At 42.7% G+C, this 19069-nt stretch overlaps 1 protein-coding gene across 3 annotated transcripts in view; it reads left to right on the top strand.

Moving 5' to 3' along the window:
- zbtb46 (zinc finger and BTB domain containing 46) overlaps positions 1 to 19069 on the top strand; it is a 69033-nt gene that overhangs the window by 16574 nt on the left and 33390 nt on the right. For 2 of the 3 annotated variants that reach the window (XM_078169956.1, XM_033628487.2), the window contains exons 2-3: positions 8036 to 8259; positions 8450 to 9377. In XM_078169956.1, coding sequence (XP_078026082.1) covers positions 8074 to 8259; positions 8450 to 9377 — 1114 coding nt within the window. In that variant the 5' untranslated portion in view covers positions 8036 to 8073. The remainder of the gene's footprint in view (positions 1 to 8035; positions 8260 to 8449; positions 9378 to 19069) is intronic. The other variant, XM_033628488.2, reaches the window with a different exon arrangement.

Genomic DNA, 19069 nt, shown 5'->3' with positions numbered 1-19069 from the left:
AGCTCGTCTGCCACACGTGTTTGTTTTTCTTTAGAGGCCACTATGTTTGAATAGTTGTGTTTTATTGTGGATGTTTGTATTATATGTTGTATAAATGTGTTTTGATTGGCTGCTACCTTGGCCAGGTCTCTCTTGTGAAAGAGATTTTCAATCTCAATGGTACTTCCTAGTTAAATAAAGGTGAAATAAAAAATCTACTTTGCCAAATGCGTTGTGGGAATGCTACCACAGGGAGTCCACCATAGCACCTGGGCACATCAAATCCCCTCAGGACCCTACATAAAGGAGAGGAAGAGAAGAGCAGGAGGAGTGGATTAGGCAGGTAATAATGCTGTCAAGCTTAAATTTGAGCCCCCGTTAACTTATTTTTGGCCACTCGGGGCAGCCTAACAATCTGTAAATATAACATTTACATATTATCATAAAGTTGATGAGTTAGTAAACAGTTACTCATTTACACATCCAGAGGATATGGTGCAACATTAGCATGTATTTGGAATTGACCTTTCACTAAGCCCCACCCCTTTTTGATGGTCCGACAAGCTGTCAGAGTAAGCATGGAGCCCACACTGTAACTAACTGCACTCCCTGAGGAAATATTATCATGTTTTTGGAACAATGAACCAGTGATTCCAGAGAGAAGCAGACAGAGGGGTCTACAGTCTGTGTTTGAAGGATATATCCAGGATGTCAAACTGACTCAGCAGCAACAACAGGTTAAAAAGACAAAGATAGTTAGAAGCTAAAGCCGAACTATAGGCTACAGATCACAGTGTAAAAGTGAACCACCACATCACTGCTGATCGCCACAGAAGACAATGAATATAAAGGGAAACTTTGCTGATATTCAACCAGCTGTGTGGCATCACAGTGTGTGCAGATGAACAGTGTTTGGCTTTGCCACCGTGCCGTTACCAACACCCGGATCAGCACAGGGATCTCCGGGGGAAGTCAAACAACACTCATCTGAGTACAGTGCAATGACACACAACTGGTTGAATATCAGCAAAGTTTCCCTGCTTCCCTTCACTGGTTCCTGTGCAGCAGGGTCGGTCTTTATTCACTGTTATAATCATTAAAAAGCAAAAGCAGCATGTGTATACATTCAGTAGGCTATATCTTCAGTAGCTAGCTAGCTAACCCTACACTTTTCAGGGTTTGATTTTGGTTTTGGAACAGGGAAGAAACGTATATCTTTTTCCAACCTCTCCAGGTAACGAGTATCATTAATACACAATGTGCCCCAGGTAGAACATTTAGCTCCAAATCCAAATGAAGGAAATCTGACACGACTGCATTAGAGTCAATGGAGCACAGCTGTATTGTTGTCGGACCCTGGTCTAAGTAATGATTGGCCAGTCTATGTCCGGGGGCGGGAAGAGTTAATTGTGTTTCAGGCCACCTAATGAATGTAAGTCCAGTATTTGGTCTCCTTTTAGCTCTGTTTTGGTCTTCACAATCTTCTTAGAAAAATATTTAGCAGCTAAGTTCTCCACTAATTCTGCAGGTAGTCGCTAACTGTGTCTGCATGTTTGGTGTTTGGCAGGTAGCACCCAGTCAGTATATAAACTATTTTGCTGAAAATAGCTTCTGCTGCCAGAAACAACATTGATGGAAGCAGTTAGAGAGAATCAAAACAGTGGTTCTGCTGCCCATAAAACCAAAATAATGAGTTGAAATACACTAAAACATCCATAGAGCTAAGACGGATCACTTATGATGATTATCTGTAGACAGTAGTGTAGTGGAAGCTGATGAGGCGGGTGTACTATGAGGTAGTTAAGTAGGTTACGGAGGAGGAGGTGGGTATATTCTCTTATATATTCCTATAGCTTTTTGGCTGATAGGTGGGTATGCTGTAAACAAACAGAAAAAGAGGTGGTATAGCTTTTATAACTGCGTATACTCTCCACCACTTTGTGTAGAGCTGCAGCAATTAGTCGATTAATCTATCACTCAATGGAAATAAATATAATCTCCAACTATTTTGATAACTGATTCATAGTTTCAGTCAATTTTCAAGCAAAAATGTTGAATATTTGCTGATTCAATTCTCTTGAAAATTTGCTGCTTTTCTTTGCCATTTATGATAGTGAATAAAGAGTCTTTGGGTTTTGGACTTTTGGATGGACAAAAGAAGCGGCACTAAAGGCTCTGGGAAATTGTGATGAGCATTTCTCAGATTCCTTTTTGACATTTTATAGACTAAACAATAAAACAATTAATCATGACAATAATTTTCAGATTAATGGATAGTGAAAACAACCATTAGTTGCAGCCCCGTATAGCTGTGGTCTCCTACTAGAGGGACCACTTTTACATTGAATGTAGGCACTTGACCCTTTGTTAATGTAAAAATGGATTAGTGCAGATATGCAGAGACAAAAATGGGTGCCACTGATTTTGAAATGATCAAAAATGCACATGCTTTGGTATTTTTCGCAGTAGCAGAAACTGGTTCAGTCTGCACATCAAATGTTTCTTTTTAGATGTATCATTCTGTTTTCTCTCTTTTATTTATTAATCACATTTATTTATTTATTTCGCCACTCGCACAGGGGGCTCAGTGAACTCGAGTTTGACATGCTCGTCCAACCAAAGTCGTTTTATCAAATAATGAGTAGAACTGTTACATTCGTTGAGCAGAGGGCCACAATTTGAATGTAGAGTGATTAGCTGAGGGTGGCAATTTTGCAAGCCGCACACCGGCCACTAAATTATAATTTGCCCTGACCAACTGGAAATCCCTTTAATTTAAAATAAATATAACTGAGAGTGTATGAAACTGCTTGGATGGTGCTAGCACACATGAAGGAACCTGCAGCCACTCAAAACCTCGCGCCCCCAAGAATGTTAATGAGGGAACCAACAGACAAGTTTTACCAAAGAAAAAGTGTGCCTCAAGTGAATTTTGTTCCCTAAATTATGTTGTGTAGTCATATATTATCACCCTCTGTGAAGATGTTTCGCGTGTTGTAACATCTTCGCCTGGCGTGATGGGTGAATACCTCGTGAAGTCACAGCATGAGCCCGCTGTGAAAGCTGTCGATGTTAAACCCCCGTACAAACAAAGTATCGCTCTGCCTTTGATCCAGAAGGACCTTGCGCACTGTCTCCCCACGGTCCTGTGCGGTCAAGGAGGCAGAGAAGTGGCTCGGAGGGACAGGTTGCATTAAGAGAAACACAAGAAGGAGGAAGCCCCATTCTCTCACTCCATCACACGTCTCATCTCTTTAGTTGTCTGGCTGGGGCCTAAAGTGACTTTGCTTTGATGTGACCAGGACAAACCGGGTGTGATGCCATGACGGCTCTGCTAAGCGTGTGAACGTGTGTGTTTTTAGTCCTTGCATGTGCTTGTGTATTTAGGGGCAGGGATTGGATGTGTGTGTGTGTTGTGAGGGGAACAGGGCTCCTGATTGTGTGTGTGTGTGTGTGTGTGTGTGTGTGTGTGTGTGTGTGTGTGTTTTTGTGTGAGGGAAGGAGGGGGGTTAAGGAGGACAGTCACTTTTGATTTGGCCTCAGAAGGGTGACAGGGACTTGGAGCTCTGGTGCTTTACTTGAAACAATCGTCTCTGACCACAAATAAGCGCTCACAGACTGTCAGCCTGCCTCCTGATGACTTTTTCCTTGCTTTTTTTTTTCTTCATGGTGAAATTTCATAGAGGGATGAAAAGCTTTTTTCTGCTCTGTGACATCCCGAAAGCAGGCTTTAGTTTCTGTAGCCTTGGAGAGACTGCTAATGCTTTGGATGAGACACAAAAGTCTCTGCCTCTCTCTCTTTACTTGATTGTCTGACAAGTTCATTTTATCTTACTTTCCCATCTCGTGTCAAGTGTATATTTGGGAGAGAAAAAAAAGTGTGCTATAAATCAAGGCTGTACTCGCATGGTAGAGGGAGCCAGTTTTTGTCCTGTTGATGGTCTAAGCTCGTTGGGTAAGATTGAGTAGCTCTCTGAGGAAATGAAAAGCCAGGATGAACACTGGAGAGGTTTTTGTGGGTGTTTGTGTGCTGTAGTAAGGGTAGCGTTGGGATTGGCTCCTCAGGAAAGGGGGTCTTTGACTGGAGGGAATTGGACATGCTGAAATTAAACAAGCCAATTAGGCAAGCAAAGAGTTTAGAGGTCAAAGCGCACTCCATTAAAGTTCCTCTTCTCTGCCTAACTACTGACTCAGTATGTCTCCGAGTCTGTTGAAGCAATAAATCTGATTAGACCGCTCCCTCTCTTTCTCCCAGTCTTTTGCTGTCGTTTTTACCCTCCACTGATCATTGTTTTTGTTAAATTTGAGGCACCATTTAACATGTCTTTGGGTGCAATCCTCTTCATACACACAAAGTCGCACACTTGCCGAAAAAACTTTAATACTCCCTTTGCAGCACGGCCTCCTGTATCAGAGTGCAGCACCACTCTGACATTATCATTAACTCTTTGGACACGCATTACCTGACAGAATGAAAAGTTGCACTAATGGACTTTAGTCTCAGTTACCAGATTTAAGGGCCGTCCATACCAAGAAGGAGAAAAATTAGGGCTGCAACTAGAAATAATTAATTAATTAATCTGTTGACTTATCAGTTAGTTGTTTGATATAGAAATGGTGAAAAATGTCACTCAGGGTTTCCCAAAGCTCAAGATGAAGTCCTCAAATGTCTTGTTTTGTCACAACCCAAAGATATGCAGTGGTACTGTCACAGAGAGGTAAAGAAACCAGAAAATATTCACATATAAGAAGCTGTAATCAGAGAGTTTGGCTTTGGAATTTCTCAAACCAATTGATTGATTATTGAATTAGTTGGCAATTCATTTAATATTTGACAACTAAATAATGAATCACTTAATGATTTTAGCTCTCAAATAACTAAATATGTCATTTTAAAAATCGCTCTAACTCAAGTGGATGGCAAAGTGTACGTCACAACTGTAACAACTATGACAGTGGCGAGCAATATCGTTGGGATGATTGGCAGTTGCAGAGCGATTCGTTGAAAGATAGAAACACTGACAGCCAATCAACTGCATAAACTGCCAACACAGCTGGAGTGGGCGCTACATGGTTGGCACCACCGTTTACAGAACGTTATCATTAATCCATGCAGATGCTTACATCGTTATTATTGTTATAGTTACAGTTCTTGGTGAGGACGGCCCTTTACTCTTTATCCAACACACTGGGTTGTCCTAATTTCTTAAAACTTCTTTGTGTTTTAATGCAAAAGAGTTTGTTTCACCTTAAATACGAAAAAATATTTATTTGCTCACCTACCTAGTGTCATCTATCGAGCAATGCAGATGGTTTGGGTTTTTAATGCGTTCAGATATTGAGATACCTATTTGAGATTTTCGCCTTTGAAAAGTGAAGTAAATGGAAGTATTTTCTACGAAAAAAAAAGAAAACTGCTGACAGTGTGGATAATCTTGAGTAATTAGGACAATGTTCCTGGAGAGAAATGCTGCTGTTTTTCAGTGAAGTCAGCACCACAAATGAAATTCCATTCACCTCCATTGTATTGTTGTGGACACAGGATCTCAGAGACAGATATCCTTTTTAACTATCTGCATGTCAAACACCAGACGTATGTCAGATTTGCGTGTGTGTGTATGTGTGTGTGTTTGCAATTAACCTTGCTGAGTGCAGTACAGTGACTGTCATTAGCATGTTGTTTCTTTGCTCAAGTGCTTGTCATTGTTGTCCCTCAATGACTGGGACTTTTAAAAATGGTAACAGAGGAGGACATGGAGAGCTGGGGGACCCTGACCCATGCAACACTTGAGCAATGGCAGTCTTATTCCAGCTGTTGATTTGAGCTGGCTTTCTTTCGCTGCTTCCCAGAGACATTTTTCAAATAGGCCCTCTGACTGCTGTGTGCTGTACAGTGACCCTGTATTTCACCATCCACACTGGCTGGAAAATATGAGGAATAGAAAAGGTATTGAGGTGTTTCTCAGTGAATAAATGACTTCTTCTGTGCCATGTGTATATGGTTCTGAGAGGGAGCCTATCTTATAGACCGGGGCTATACAATTGAATGTGCCAGTGGCCCTGAGAGAAGAAGAGCAGAGAGAGGAGGAGGGGAGCTGCTGTGTCTTTAAAGCCGCTCTGTTTGTCTCCAAAGGTGAGAGGTGAAGACTCTCAATACCTCCATTAGGGCAACACAGAAAGGAAAGAATATCTCAAGGTTATGCTGCCAATAGATTTTTTTGTGCGCCGGAGGATAAAAACACTTGCGTCAAAACTTGCCTTTTGAAACTCTGAGGGACACTGTTATTCTGCATTCACATCCAAGTTTCTTCCTCCCCACAATTCTGTATTTCTATGACTTAAATAAGCGCCAGTCAAAGTGAAAGCCATGCATTGATCAAATTCAGGACAGGGTTTTCTTCTTCTTCGTTTTTTTGAGAAAGAGAGGCTTCAGCAGTTGTCAACGTCACTCCATCCGCTCGTCCACTGCTGTTCATAGGAGGTGTGTTTGTCCAAATGGACGTGGGAGACACTGTGGATTTATCTGATCTTACAAGCCATCAGGTTGAGCAGAGCTTTGCTAAACATGACCTGAAGTGTGCCGGCCCCCGAGCAAACGCTGCTGTCACCTTGGCCAACCCGAGCTGTCATCTCTCAGAATGGCCCACGAGAGCTGACAGCTGTGGCGTTCCCAAAACAAATCACTGCTGCGTCTGGTAACACTCTGCGTCCCCGCGATTTAGCCCTCACCAAGACGAGAGCGGGAGCGGCGGCTGCTAATGCTCTGGCTAATGCACTGCCCGAGTGTTTGTGTGTGTGTTTGTGTTCATCTTCTTCTTCCTCTGTGTGTATGTGTCGATGCGTTTTCTCTTGTTTTTCTGCCACCTGGTTGAATGGTTCAGCACAGAGCGATGTTCATATCTGCCTCCTCCTGTTCTCCTGTCTCCGTGGCCTTCACCTGCATTCCTTCTGCTGTGTGAGCTCAAAATGCCTCTTGTTCGTCATCTAACCTGTACACAGCAGAAAAGACACAGGCCATAATAAAATCCCCCTACATCGTTTTATCAATAGTTGTGAGCCCAAAAGCCAGAGGAATCTTTCTGGGCTAACAGACAGGTAAAATTCAGATTTTAGCTTTTTTTTTTGTGGCTCGTATTTTGTAAGGGTAATGATAAAATATGTCAGTATTCCCGTCACACCTCCCTGAATCCTGTCAATGAAAACTAAAAAAGTTGGATCTTCATTCACTGACAGTTGAGCAGCTTCACAAATTGTCATTAAGGATCTTTTTCTCTGTAGTTTTTCAGAAAAACTTTGTGTTCACAACCCAGACTGAACTGTGCAAGATCAGAAACACCCGGGGTGAAGGTTCAAGAGTGACTTTTCGTCTTAACTAGACAGTTGATTGAATATTCACAGTCGAGGGAGAGATGAAGAAAAAAATAACAAGGAACTGAGGCCGTGTTTATTGATAAATTTAATGGTAAAGTGGTCTGTACTAAATGAGGTGTTTTTCTCCCTCTCAACTGTTTTGTGGAAGTGTCACGCTTTTTAACTGACATTTTTAATGAGCTTACACACACACACACACACACACACACACTCCCACGCACACACAAACGAACCTGTCAGATACGGTTTAAAGACAGAGATTTTTGACTATTTGTTACTGGGCTGTTTTTAGACATCAAACTACAGCAGTTGAGATGTGGTTTCTATTGATGTCATTGTTTTTATGTCACAGTCATTACTGAGATATCCTTACCCTGGCTCGTCTTTAAAGGAGTGGTTCAGCTAAATTTGCCTATTTTTTCCCCCTTTCGTGAAAATGAATCTGACGTTCTATGCAAGGGGTTCGAATATAGCCGCAGCCATCCACCATATATATGGACTTGGAGGAGAAATACCTGAATGTGTTGCCAGAAATCTTGTTTTCTGTCCTAAAAATGTACAAAATGGCCTATATTTCATAGCTCCTGTGAGCTGTCACAGTCAAATGCCCGTACTGTACAGTTAATATTTGATATTTTGATGTTACATCTGAAGTTAATTTTTTTTGTCGTCTTTTGTTTCCCAGCAGACATTTGGAGGAGAGGCTTTTGTTCAGCTACACAGATGAACAACAGGAAGGAGGACATGGAGATCTCCTCTCACTACCGTCAGCTCCTCAGAGAGCTCAATGAGCAGAGGCAGCACGGCATCCTCTGCGACGCTTGTGTCATCGTGGACGGAAAGATCTTCAAGGCCCATAAGAACGTCCTCCTGGGCTCCTCACGCTACTTCAAGACTCTTTACTGCCAGGTAAGGGACTGCTACACTTGGGAGGACAGGTTAAGGGAGTGTGTTAAGTACTTGTTTTTCTCTCAGATCATAGTCGTTGTGTTCTGTGTGTTTTCCAGCTGATAAAGTGATGTCACAAGTTGTGTGTAAAACAGGTTTGCTGTGTGAGATCGATAAACAAGAAGTACTGTGAATCTTTTTTACCCTTCAGGTTAAAAAAGGGGCAGAGCCTCACCATCAGACTACTGTCACCCACCTGGACATCGTCACGGCAACAGGCTTCAAAGCTATACTGGACTTCATGTACTCGGCGCACCTCGCCCTCACCAGTAAGAACGTGATCGAAGTAATGTCAGCCGCCAGCTACCTTCAGATGACGGACATTGTCCAGGCCTGCCACAGCTTCATCAAAGCTGCACTGGACATCAGCATCCGCTCTGAGATGGCTGATGAACTGGCTGACTTTGAGATGGGAGCTGTCGCTGCCGCTGGCATAGGTGGAGGTGGAGGAGGTGGAGGAGGAGTGGGCATAACAGGAGCAGGGGGTGGTGCGGGAGCAGGTTTGGGAGGAGGAGGAGGGATAGTAGGCATGGCTTCTGAAGCGCTGGCGTCCATCATGTCTGGTCGCAGCACCTCCCCTTGGCTGGCGCGCCGCACCAGCCCGGCCAACTCTTCTGGGGACTCGGCCATCGCCAGCTGCCATGAGGGAGGCAGCACTTATGGCAAGGAGGACCAAGAACCCCCCAAGAGCCATGAGAGCCAGGAGGAAGCCTGCCACGACTCCCAGCCTGCCTGGCCGCACGACTACAGGCCTGTCACCGTCAAAGAGGAACAGGTGTCCCCCGCCTCCTCCTCTCATCCCCGGGACACTCCCAGGGGGGCAGCCCAAAGCCAGGGGGAGCAAGGGGCTGGAGGGGCTGCTGGAGGAGGTGGAGAGGGGCCCTGGCAACCCCTATCAGGGTCAGGGCGGAGGAAGAACAGGAAGAACAAGGACACTGTCAGGCATATTACCCAGCAGGCTGAGAGGAACTGGGACAGGGAGCGGGACAGGGAGAGAGACAGGGACAGTAGGCCTGGATCTCCTCTTCCGTCCATGCTGGCTGTGGCTGGGTGGAACTACAACGGACAAGAAATCCCAGGTAAGGCTCACGAAACAGCTTCTTACTTTGTTTACGGTCTCCTGTCTTTGGAAAGTGCTACTGCATATTTTATGTGATATAGATAAAACTGATTCACAGCACTGGTGAAAGCAAACCATGCCTTTCAGGTCCCAATACTGTGTTTTGTCGGTTAGATAATCAGTTTAGTGTCACAAAGGCAGGTGGAATTAACTTTGACCAGCCCTTAAACTTGGAAGGATGGATGCGGGCCAAAAGAAAGCAGACCTGCAGTTCTATTTTGGAAAAGACTTTGTGGTTCTGATTTGATGACTTGGAGGATTGAGAGTTTCCCAGAGTTGCTGCCTTTTCCACGTCAGCCCCTACTTAGTTATCCAGTCATGTAATTAGTGAATGACTAGTGAGATAAAAAGATTAGGTTAGATAATTGGGTGAAAGTGTTGTCTCAACACTTAACTACAGTAGAATCTAATTTATCTGTGCTTGTCTTTTAAAAGACACTCCCAAACCAGGACAGCAGTTGCGCGCAGGCGATCAAACTGCTTTGTTGACTTTTGTTGAACTCGAGTTCAACAGAGTGTGCATGACGCGCTATAGTACATATGCAGTTAATGTTTTGAATCCTATGTGGATACTTCAATGCCTGTCAGCCATCCGCAAAGTTGACTAGTATAAAATGACCTCTTTTCCTCCTCCGGGTTGAGATTAGTGAGCTTCCACACTAACGTGTTAGGCCTAAGATGATTATCTCAAATCTTGGAGGTGTGAGGTGAAGCCTGGGTAAATGCAGATGGATAATACAATCCTCTTCTTACTGCAGTTTATGTAACACACACACCCACATAAACAAGAAAATGCATACACAAACACACTCAAGCACACATATTTATTTTGAGAAAGCGTCTCTTGATCCTCAGCCTCACAGAATTGTTTAGTGAATTCCTTTACACTAAAAACTAATACATGAAAAACACTTGTGTGTCTGCAAGTGTGTGTGTAGTTGTGTGTGTGTGTGTGTGTGTGTGTGCACTGCGGGGCCCAAGGCGTCGATAGGTAGATCATTAAAAGTAAGAGAAGCTAATCCTGGGCGCATTAAGGGAGTTGGCTGTGAAATGGGCACACGCGTCGCGCAGCGAAAGAAAACAGGATAATTGAATTGACCTGGGTCACTGCACGGATTACCAGCGCGTCCTCGCCATCCCAGGCTCCTCCCCCTCTCTCTGGGGTTTAGGGAAGGACCTTCTGGAAAGGGCAAGAGGAGGGGAAAGGGAGAGAGAGTGGTAGATGAGAGGGGTAACGAGGGAGAGGAGAAAAAAGAGACAAAAAAAAGAAAGACGGAGAAGACAGAACATCCATACGGACTTATGAGGGTTTGTCTGCTTAGCTCTAAGTGTCCACAGTCCCAGATTTTGTGACCTGCAGTAAGACATTACTACGGTGCTCAAGAACATCTTGTCTTTAGCTTCAGAGTCTCACACACACGTGCATAGCCACATACACCCAAAAAGTAAAGGGCACTATTGAGCCCCTCGGCCAGTCCCAGGGTTGTGGTAGAAGGTAGAGTTTTAGTCTGGCTGTGGTGAGGCAGCCATTACCGAGAGAGGTGTTTTCTCACCGAAAGGTTAGAGGAAGTCTAGTGTTGCTGCTGGTGTAGACTCACCTGGTGTTAGCCAAAAGACAACCATTCATCTCACTCTCAACTGGGTTTCGGGACTGGGCTCACAATGGAGGAGAGTAGGGGGAAGGAGGAAACAAGAGCCCTTGTATCATGGGGTTATTAACTATTTGGGTCTCCTTCAGAGAGCAGAGCTTGCCATTTAGCAGTAAAATATCATGTTACCAGTGGCCTTGCATGACGTTTAAGAGTGGTAGTGTATGGCAGTCAGGATATGTTTCACTATTGTGTGTTGAGTCCGTTTGCAGGAGGTGGTTTCTGTGTGCTTAGCAGAGTCTGGGGGATTGCTGAACAGGTTTAGTGAGGTCATTGTTGGTCAGGGGGATGGTGGTGCGATGCTTTGGTTGTGGGAATACTCTCCTGTCATTGTGATGGCTTTTAGTTCTTACAATGTAAAATCTTTAAAACCTCTAAAGTGAGGACAGTTGTTTTTTACTTTGAGTGAGTCAAAAATACACAGGATCCCCTTTGAGCTTGTGAGAGTTTGTCTACTTTAGTCTTAAGTCTCCTTAAATCCGTATTTTGTCACCTGCGGTAGAAGATCCGAATCAGATGCACGGACATATGGAAGGGCCAAGGAATTAAAAGTGTACAATTCTATTTAAAGTTACAAATGACCTCAGCTGGTCATGCACCTGCACCTTCCTGATCCGCAACGCAGCTAGCCTCCCACCACCCATGCTGTCCATGTTCTACAGAGGAACCAGAGCGTCCTGACCAGCTGCATCACTGTCTGGTACGGGTACTGTACTAACTCAGACCGCAGGGGATAGTCAGCAGAGTCCATCGGTGGGACCTTTCTCCCCTCCAACCATGACATTTACACTGAACGCTGCACAAACAAGGCCACCAAGATCATTAAGGACCCCTCCCACGGACTTGTCATCCTGCTGCCGTCTGGAAAACAGTACCGGAGCATCCGGGCAAGAGCCAACAGACTCAGCAACACCTTCTTACCCAAAGCTGTCAGACTCCTTAACACCCTGCTGCCCCTAAGCTCAGCGCACACACACCCATCCACACACACAAGCACGCAGTCACCTGTGTTCCCTACCTCACTTTACTTGAAGTACTTACTACATATCCTTAGGGAACTGCTTTTTATTGCACTTTACATTTGTTTATATTTATCTACACTACCTGTATTTCTACTTTTCTGTTATTGCGCAATATGTTTGTACCTTGTCTTGTGTCTTGTTCTGCAGCTGTTTTTGTGTCTTGTTGTTTAGAGGGGTAACTATAAATCAATCTTTAAGATACGCCCTTATTTTGAAATTCCCATGGGTCGTCTGTGTGAGCATTTACATCCAAGAACACCTCCCTCCTAAACATTCACACGGTGTTACCAGTCCAGCGCCAGTCAGATAAAGGTAAGCAGCCAAGAAAAAGTACATATTTACTGATGTAGTCGCATATCGATCACAGGCCCTTGAATCAAATCAAATATAATCAAATCAAAATCGTATCATGGCAGACTTTGTGATGTCTGTAAATATCATATCGTGTTCCAAAGAACTGATATGATAATGTATCGCGTTCATTCATTCATTCTTACGGTTCGCACAGGGACCAAGAACAGTTTTGTTTCTCTATGCACTCCACTGTATATAGAGGAATGACCATAAAGTCTCTTATCTTATCTTTGTTACAGCATTGACAGCGCTGCAATGTGGGCAAGGTAGACAGCAAAGAGCAGTCACATCCTGTATGACACAGTTTGCTTGATTCAAAAGTTTGTCTGATGAGGAAACACTAGAAACACTGACTAATACCTGAAATAATATTAAGTTGATAATGAAAACTATAAAACATGATAGTATCACTGTGACTGTTGGATTATCCCTCCAAATAGCAGGCCCATGCTACATTCAGTCATTCATTACATCTCCTGGTGTGTGGGACAAGTTCATCTAAGCAAACTAAACGCAAAATTAATTAACTGTTGATGACATGAAACAGAGAAAAGCAGCAAAAGTTGCACACATTGAGCAATATTTGCTTGACAAATTGTCAGTTTTCTGCCTAACAAGTGATAGATCATTTTGACTTGTCACAGCAGGGAAACCCACAGGTGTTATTAAAAATACGAACAATGGCTCTGTTCCATTAAACATACAGTTGGTAACTTTTATGTTACAGTTGTTGAAACTATCACTACATCCAGACAGCATAAAATGAGACAGATAATCTGTAAAAAACAAAACAAAATGATGTTCCCCCTCCTACTCATTTTTCTTCTGATGGCATTTGCCAGACAAGCGCAGCTGTCAATCATGTCAATCACTGCTTATAAACTGCAGTCAAACTGTCAAACTAGGCAGCGCTGATCAAATATGAATTAAGATTCTGTTACTGCATTGACTATTCTTCACCTCAAATGTTTTCAGAAACATACTTTAGTGTACTGTTTAGCTGTAAAATGAGGAAGCCCATCAATCAGAGCAAAACTGTCTCATTTTACAGCTAAACAGTACACTAAAATATGTCTCTGAAATACTTAAAGATGAGAACAGGCAGTGCGGCAACAGAACCTTGATTTATAGTTGATCAGAGCTGCCTATATTGACAGTCTGACCGTAGTTCACAAGCAGTGATTGACGAGCGCTGGAGACTCCTCGGCTCCGATTGGTTGTTTTCATTCACCTGCAGAAAGGCCATTAGAAGTGCTACCAGGCAATAGAGTAGGCAGAGGGATATGATTTTCTCCCAGATGATCTGTCACATGTGCTGCTGTGTGGATATAGAGACAGTTTCAGCAGTTATGACAAAAGGTTATATTTATTAAAGTTACCAACCACAGCTTTAAAGTGTCCCAGTAAGCCATGTCACTAATCCAGCAGGCACAACATCAGGACTCTGAATGTGACACATCTAAACAGAATGCAGTCATTATTAAATTCATTAATTACATCTGCCCATTTCCTGCTATGACATGTCAAGATGTCTGTTGTGAGAGACGTATATCATTGATTAATTAACTGATGCTTTTCAGCAATGTGAGTCCTTTTTGTTTAGCAGTAGCTCACAGTTTAGGGTCAGTGTCAGTATTTGAGAAGCACATTTTTCAGTCGTCACTAAAATAAAAGAACAAACATGTGTTAGTGTGTGTATGTGCATGTGTGGTTGTTCCATGAAGTCCAGTTGTTGGTTTCCATGAAAGGATATGGTAGGTATAAAGGAGAAAGGGCACCTTCAGTCTGAGATTAGCTTAATTGCTTCATTCTTTATTGATGAGAAGTGCCTAGACACACACACACACAGTCTCTCTCATTCATCTGTGATTGGTGTCCATGCTTTACTATTAGAAACGCTTACATTACATACAGCACGAGGGGCGCTTGACAGAGGATTTCACTGGATTATTCTGTAATATAAGGATAATATATGGCCGTGTAAAGGCTCAGTGTATTAGTGCAGAGCCGTTTCAAAGCGTTTGTATGAAAATGCCGTGTGCCCGTCGTGTTGACATAAACAGCTGCAGGAATTAGGATTTGTTTTCTTTAGATCCCCTTCCCTTGCAAACATCTGCTGTGTTCACTTGATGTCATTATTGAGGCCACTAAGCACTCAACTTCCTTTCTCTTTCTCTCGCGCGCTTAACGCTTGATCTCACTCTGTCTTACGCTCACCTTGTCTGCTGCCACAAATATTTGAAATCTTACATGGGAACCAGGAAAGAGAAAAATCAGCGCCGCTCGCATTCCAGTGATCTGATCATGAGTGTATATTTTCCTGCACAATAATATATTAGAGGTGACAATTTTTTTGAGGAGGGGAGTTTTAAATAGTCTCCGCTTCTCCTGCCTGCTTATGCCGTAAACCTTTAAATAATTACCTGAAATTATTTTTAGTTTGGCCCCCGCTGCTTCTTCCAGACCTGGATTAAAAAGCAGCTGCGAATCAAAGACGGAGTGTTTTGAAAATGAAGCGTGAAGCTTTTTTTTATTATTATTATTTTTTAGATAATTCAGTATATTCTTTCATGCCTTGTATCAGCCTCTCCTCTTGTAACCAATGTAGCGCTGAAACAATGAGCCGATTAATCAGTTAATCGATAGACAGAAAATGAAGGACTATTCTTTATTTATCAGAGGACGGGGTGGCTGGGGTATGACTTTTTTTTCTTTAATCTTGACAAACATTTTTCCTTTAGCCTCCCTTAGTGACTGGGGGGAAATGCATGACCCTCCCTCCATCATAAGTAACCTTTTTTTAATATGCACCCCAAATATAGGTATTGGAGGCAATGCCATGACCAAGAAGGACAGGAGTGAAGCTATCACCAAAACAAACAGCTGATTTCTTATGTAAAATGCAAATCCTCCTTACAAATCACATCATCATGCAAGCTGTGTGTGAACTTTAGCAGAATATTGGTACATGACAACCACCCAACATCAAATTTAATAAGCCTACACACCACTAGCAACATGCATAACAAGATTTCCCAAATAAACTGTACACAACAGTGGCGGCAGCAGCCAGAGTAATATCACTAACTTGGCATGGCTGACATTACTAGATTTTAAAAACTCACCCCTCGATGTTGAAGGTAAAAATTTGGAAACAAGATCTCGGAGTTCAGAAATGCTTTTGTTTGTTAATATTGTCATGCATGCTCGAGCAAGAATGAAATGGTTTTTACTGGATCTGGTTAGTGTCAGCAGCTTAATTTTTGGCGACATTTAAGTGATTTTGATTAAAGAAAATCACTATAATCTTAAATTTGGTTGTGTTTCCTGATGGAAGCCTTAAAGTTTCTTCATGCTTCTGCACACACTCGACGCAACGTGCACACAGTTGCTCCGCAATCCTGTTCCTGTTGGTCTGTGTCACTATGCAATTCCCCGCCAAAGCATTTGGAGGCGTAATGTTCTGTTATATGCCTACCTAGAATCTGTGACGTCTACGGTCGTTGCTCGTTCATTGTTTGTTTATCATCCAGAAATTATGTACCGGTAGTTTGAAGGACCAATCATAACTCTGCGGTCTGCGTTGGGTCTGCGTTGCCTCGACGTGTGGTTACAATTTTTTTGAGGTGCATGTCGCGTCTCTATGTTGGCCGCAGAGGGACGCAACGCCTCCGCAAAGCCCTCTGTGTCGTAGGTGCGCAGAAGCATAAACCTTGCTTTAGTTGTGCATGATGTATTCAAGGACCATTGGAAATGTGAAAATCCAAGTTTCTGGCCTTGAGAAATGCAATAATTTTGGCAAATCCACTGGCGGGTTTTTAAAATAGATACAAAAGACAGCCATTTAAAGTTGTATTTCCCTCCCCTAAGACAAATAATAAACTAAGGATGGAACAGTATGAGATTTTCACGGTATGATAACTGCGGTTTCACAGTATTACAGAATTTATACCATTATCAGTCACAATGACCCTTAAAGGAATGACTATGGAAGGGTTATTTTTGTTTGAACAAAGGTTTTATTGCTATAAGTGAAACTTGAAACCATTTTGTAAATGGAAGTATGTGTAAAAAGTCTCCCCTTTGAAAATAACTAAAATAATAAACCGTCCAGTTGCATTTTTTTTCATTCTCATAAATAGACAAATGTACATGGTATGATAACCGTCAACCTTTATATCAAGGTATACCTTGACACCAGTATATCGCTGCAGCCCTATAATAAACACAAGTCCCTTCCCACTGCTTAAAAAATTAGTTGATATGCCTTGCACCACCCTCTCCCAACACATAAATAACAGTCCTTCATTCATCGATTAATCATTCATCAAGCAAAAACGTTAAACGTGCTGATTTCAACTGACTTGTTTTTGACTAAAGGAATCAATTAATTGTAGAAATCACCATCAGATTAACAGACAAAGACAATAATCACAAGCTACATCCAAAAATCTGTGTAATCTTTTTAATATATTTTGAGTTATTATTATAAGCTACACCCTTAACACTCTCCAGACAAGTTTAAAGACTTTGTATATTTGATTGCCAAACTGGATGCTATGTCTGGTTGCATCCTTTGCTAAAATGTGCTCCTCCATACTGCAGCAGTACTTCAGTATTTATACCTATCCGGTTCCTTTCAGACTGCAGACATCCTGCAGAGGTGTTTTCTAAAGAGCGATATATAAGGAAATAATCATTGAGTGTTTCTAAAATACAGATCATTCAGTCTGAAAATGTGTCATCTTGTCCACAAAGGCTTTACCTTCTGCTCTTTGATACTTTAAGTATTTTCCTAACATTCTATGCTATTATTTTATTTGATTAAAATAGGTTTGAAAGACATGTCGGTGTGGAGGCAGAACACCATCGCTCTGTGGCACCTTCACTCTCACATTGAGAAGAAGCCCTAGCTGGTGAAAACATAAGTTAACGATTGATTTCTTTCCTACTTCCTTTATACTTGGGGCAAACACCAACTTGATCTTTATCCCACATAATAACAGCACTGGAAATACTTTTTGTTTGTTTTTTTTCGTTGGTATTAAAAAAAAAAGGCACACACACGCACACACATACACACATGGTGACCTTTAGTGGCAGCTTGGGGGATTTTGGCAATCCGGTACATGGCCGGTGTGATGTACACACACTCACACACACACACACACACACACACACACAGCTTAGAGCATCTGATTATGTAGACGTGAACAGTTCAATCACACGTGGGCTGTTCTTTCCATTTCCCTCTAGCTGTTGCACATTGATTACATCGAGAATCTTTTTTGAAATCCAACATCTTTATCTGACTCTCTTCCTCTCCTCTCTGTGGCCTCAGAGTTCCCCTCCTCAACCACTAATACACACACGCTCTGCACACACTGACACACATACACATGCCCACGGAGACAAAAAAAGTGAAATCGTTTTTCCGTAGAACCTTTTTCCTGTTTATCTGTGCGAGCTCGGGAGCGCTGCAGTTAGCGCTGCATGTTTTGGCTTGTTTGAGTTTAGATCGTCATCCTCTGGAGCGCCGGAGCCTCCTGGACTCACCTGGGGACCCGCAGACAGGCGCTCTCAGAACTGCCCACTAGTTTGCACTTCCGCATAAACTTTCTCTCTTTTTTTTTCCCTCTCTTCCTCCCTGCGCTCGTCTCCCCAAGTCTCTGCAGTGTAAAGGTGAACACTTGAAATAATGAATCGGATCCCCCTTTCGCCCCCTTCCTCTCTGTATTCCAGTTAAGACTCTCCCCATAGTATTTGCACTTCATTAAACTTGAAATAGGTTTAATATTTAAAACACCGTGAACAGATTTCAACCCCCTCACCCCTCGCACACCTTCTCTCCCTTCTCCTCGCTTTCGGTTTAATAATCTACTCTCATATTTCCTCCCTAATTCACTCCTCCTTCATTAAAAACCAAAATAGATTTAATATTTCAGACTATGTGGACTTAATTTTTAACCCCTTTCTTCATGGCTTGGTGCCTGACATGCTATAGGTTAGATAACTACATCATGTTGAGGCTTCTCCCCCTGTATTTTCTCCTCTCTATCCATGTCTTTGTGTCTTTTTTTCTGGCTCCTGGTTCATCTTTCTCACTTTTTCCACAGTCAGTCTATTATCAGTTCTGTCTCTCACTGTCTTTGTACTCCAGGCCTCTCTGTGTGTCTCGCTGTCTCTCCCCCACCCCCTATTTGCTCTGCTTCTTTGTCCTCTGACTGCACAGATGATTTCAGCCCTTTCCTCCCACCCTATTGACTTTTGTGGCCTGCTCACCCCACCTCCCTCAGTTTCCCCTGCTCCCTCCATCCTCTCCTTCCCCTTTTTGTGCCTGCTACCACACACACTCATTTCCCCCTCATCTCTCAGTTGGATGCTTTTTTAAAAAATTCTTCTGAGAGTTGTGATGGACGACTAAAATACTTCTCTTTCCCCCCTTTTTCCTCTTTCTGTCTTTCTGTGTCATGTCAGCCTCCCATTCAGTCCCCACTTAAATTTAAAAAAAAAAAAAAAAAATTCCATTATCACCGTGGTAACCAATCATTTCTCACCGCCCACCAGCCATCTTTGTCATATGACCTCACATCCTGCTGGACATTATGGGCAGTCCACCAGCTAAA

This window comes from Epinephelus lanceolatus, chromosome 8 (genome assembly GCF_041903045.1).
Source record: "Epinephelus lanceolatus isolate andai-2023 chromosome 8, ASM4190304v1, whole genome shotgun sequence".
Lineage (NCBI taxonomy): Eukaryota > Metazoa > Chordata > Actinopteri > Perciformes > Serranidae > Epinephelus > Epinephelus lanceolatus.
The sequence above is the reverse complement of the archived record's forward strand: the minus strand, read 5'-3'. Positions and strand labels throughout refer to the sequence as shown.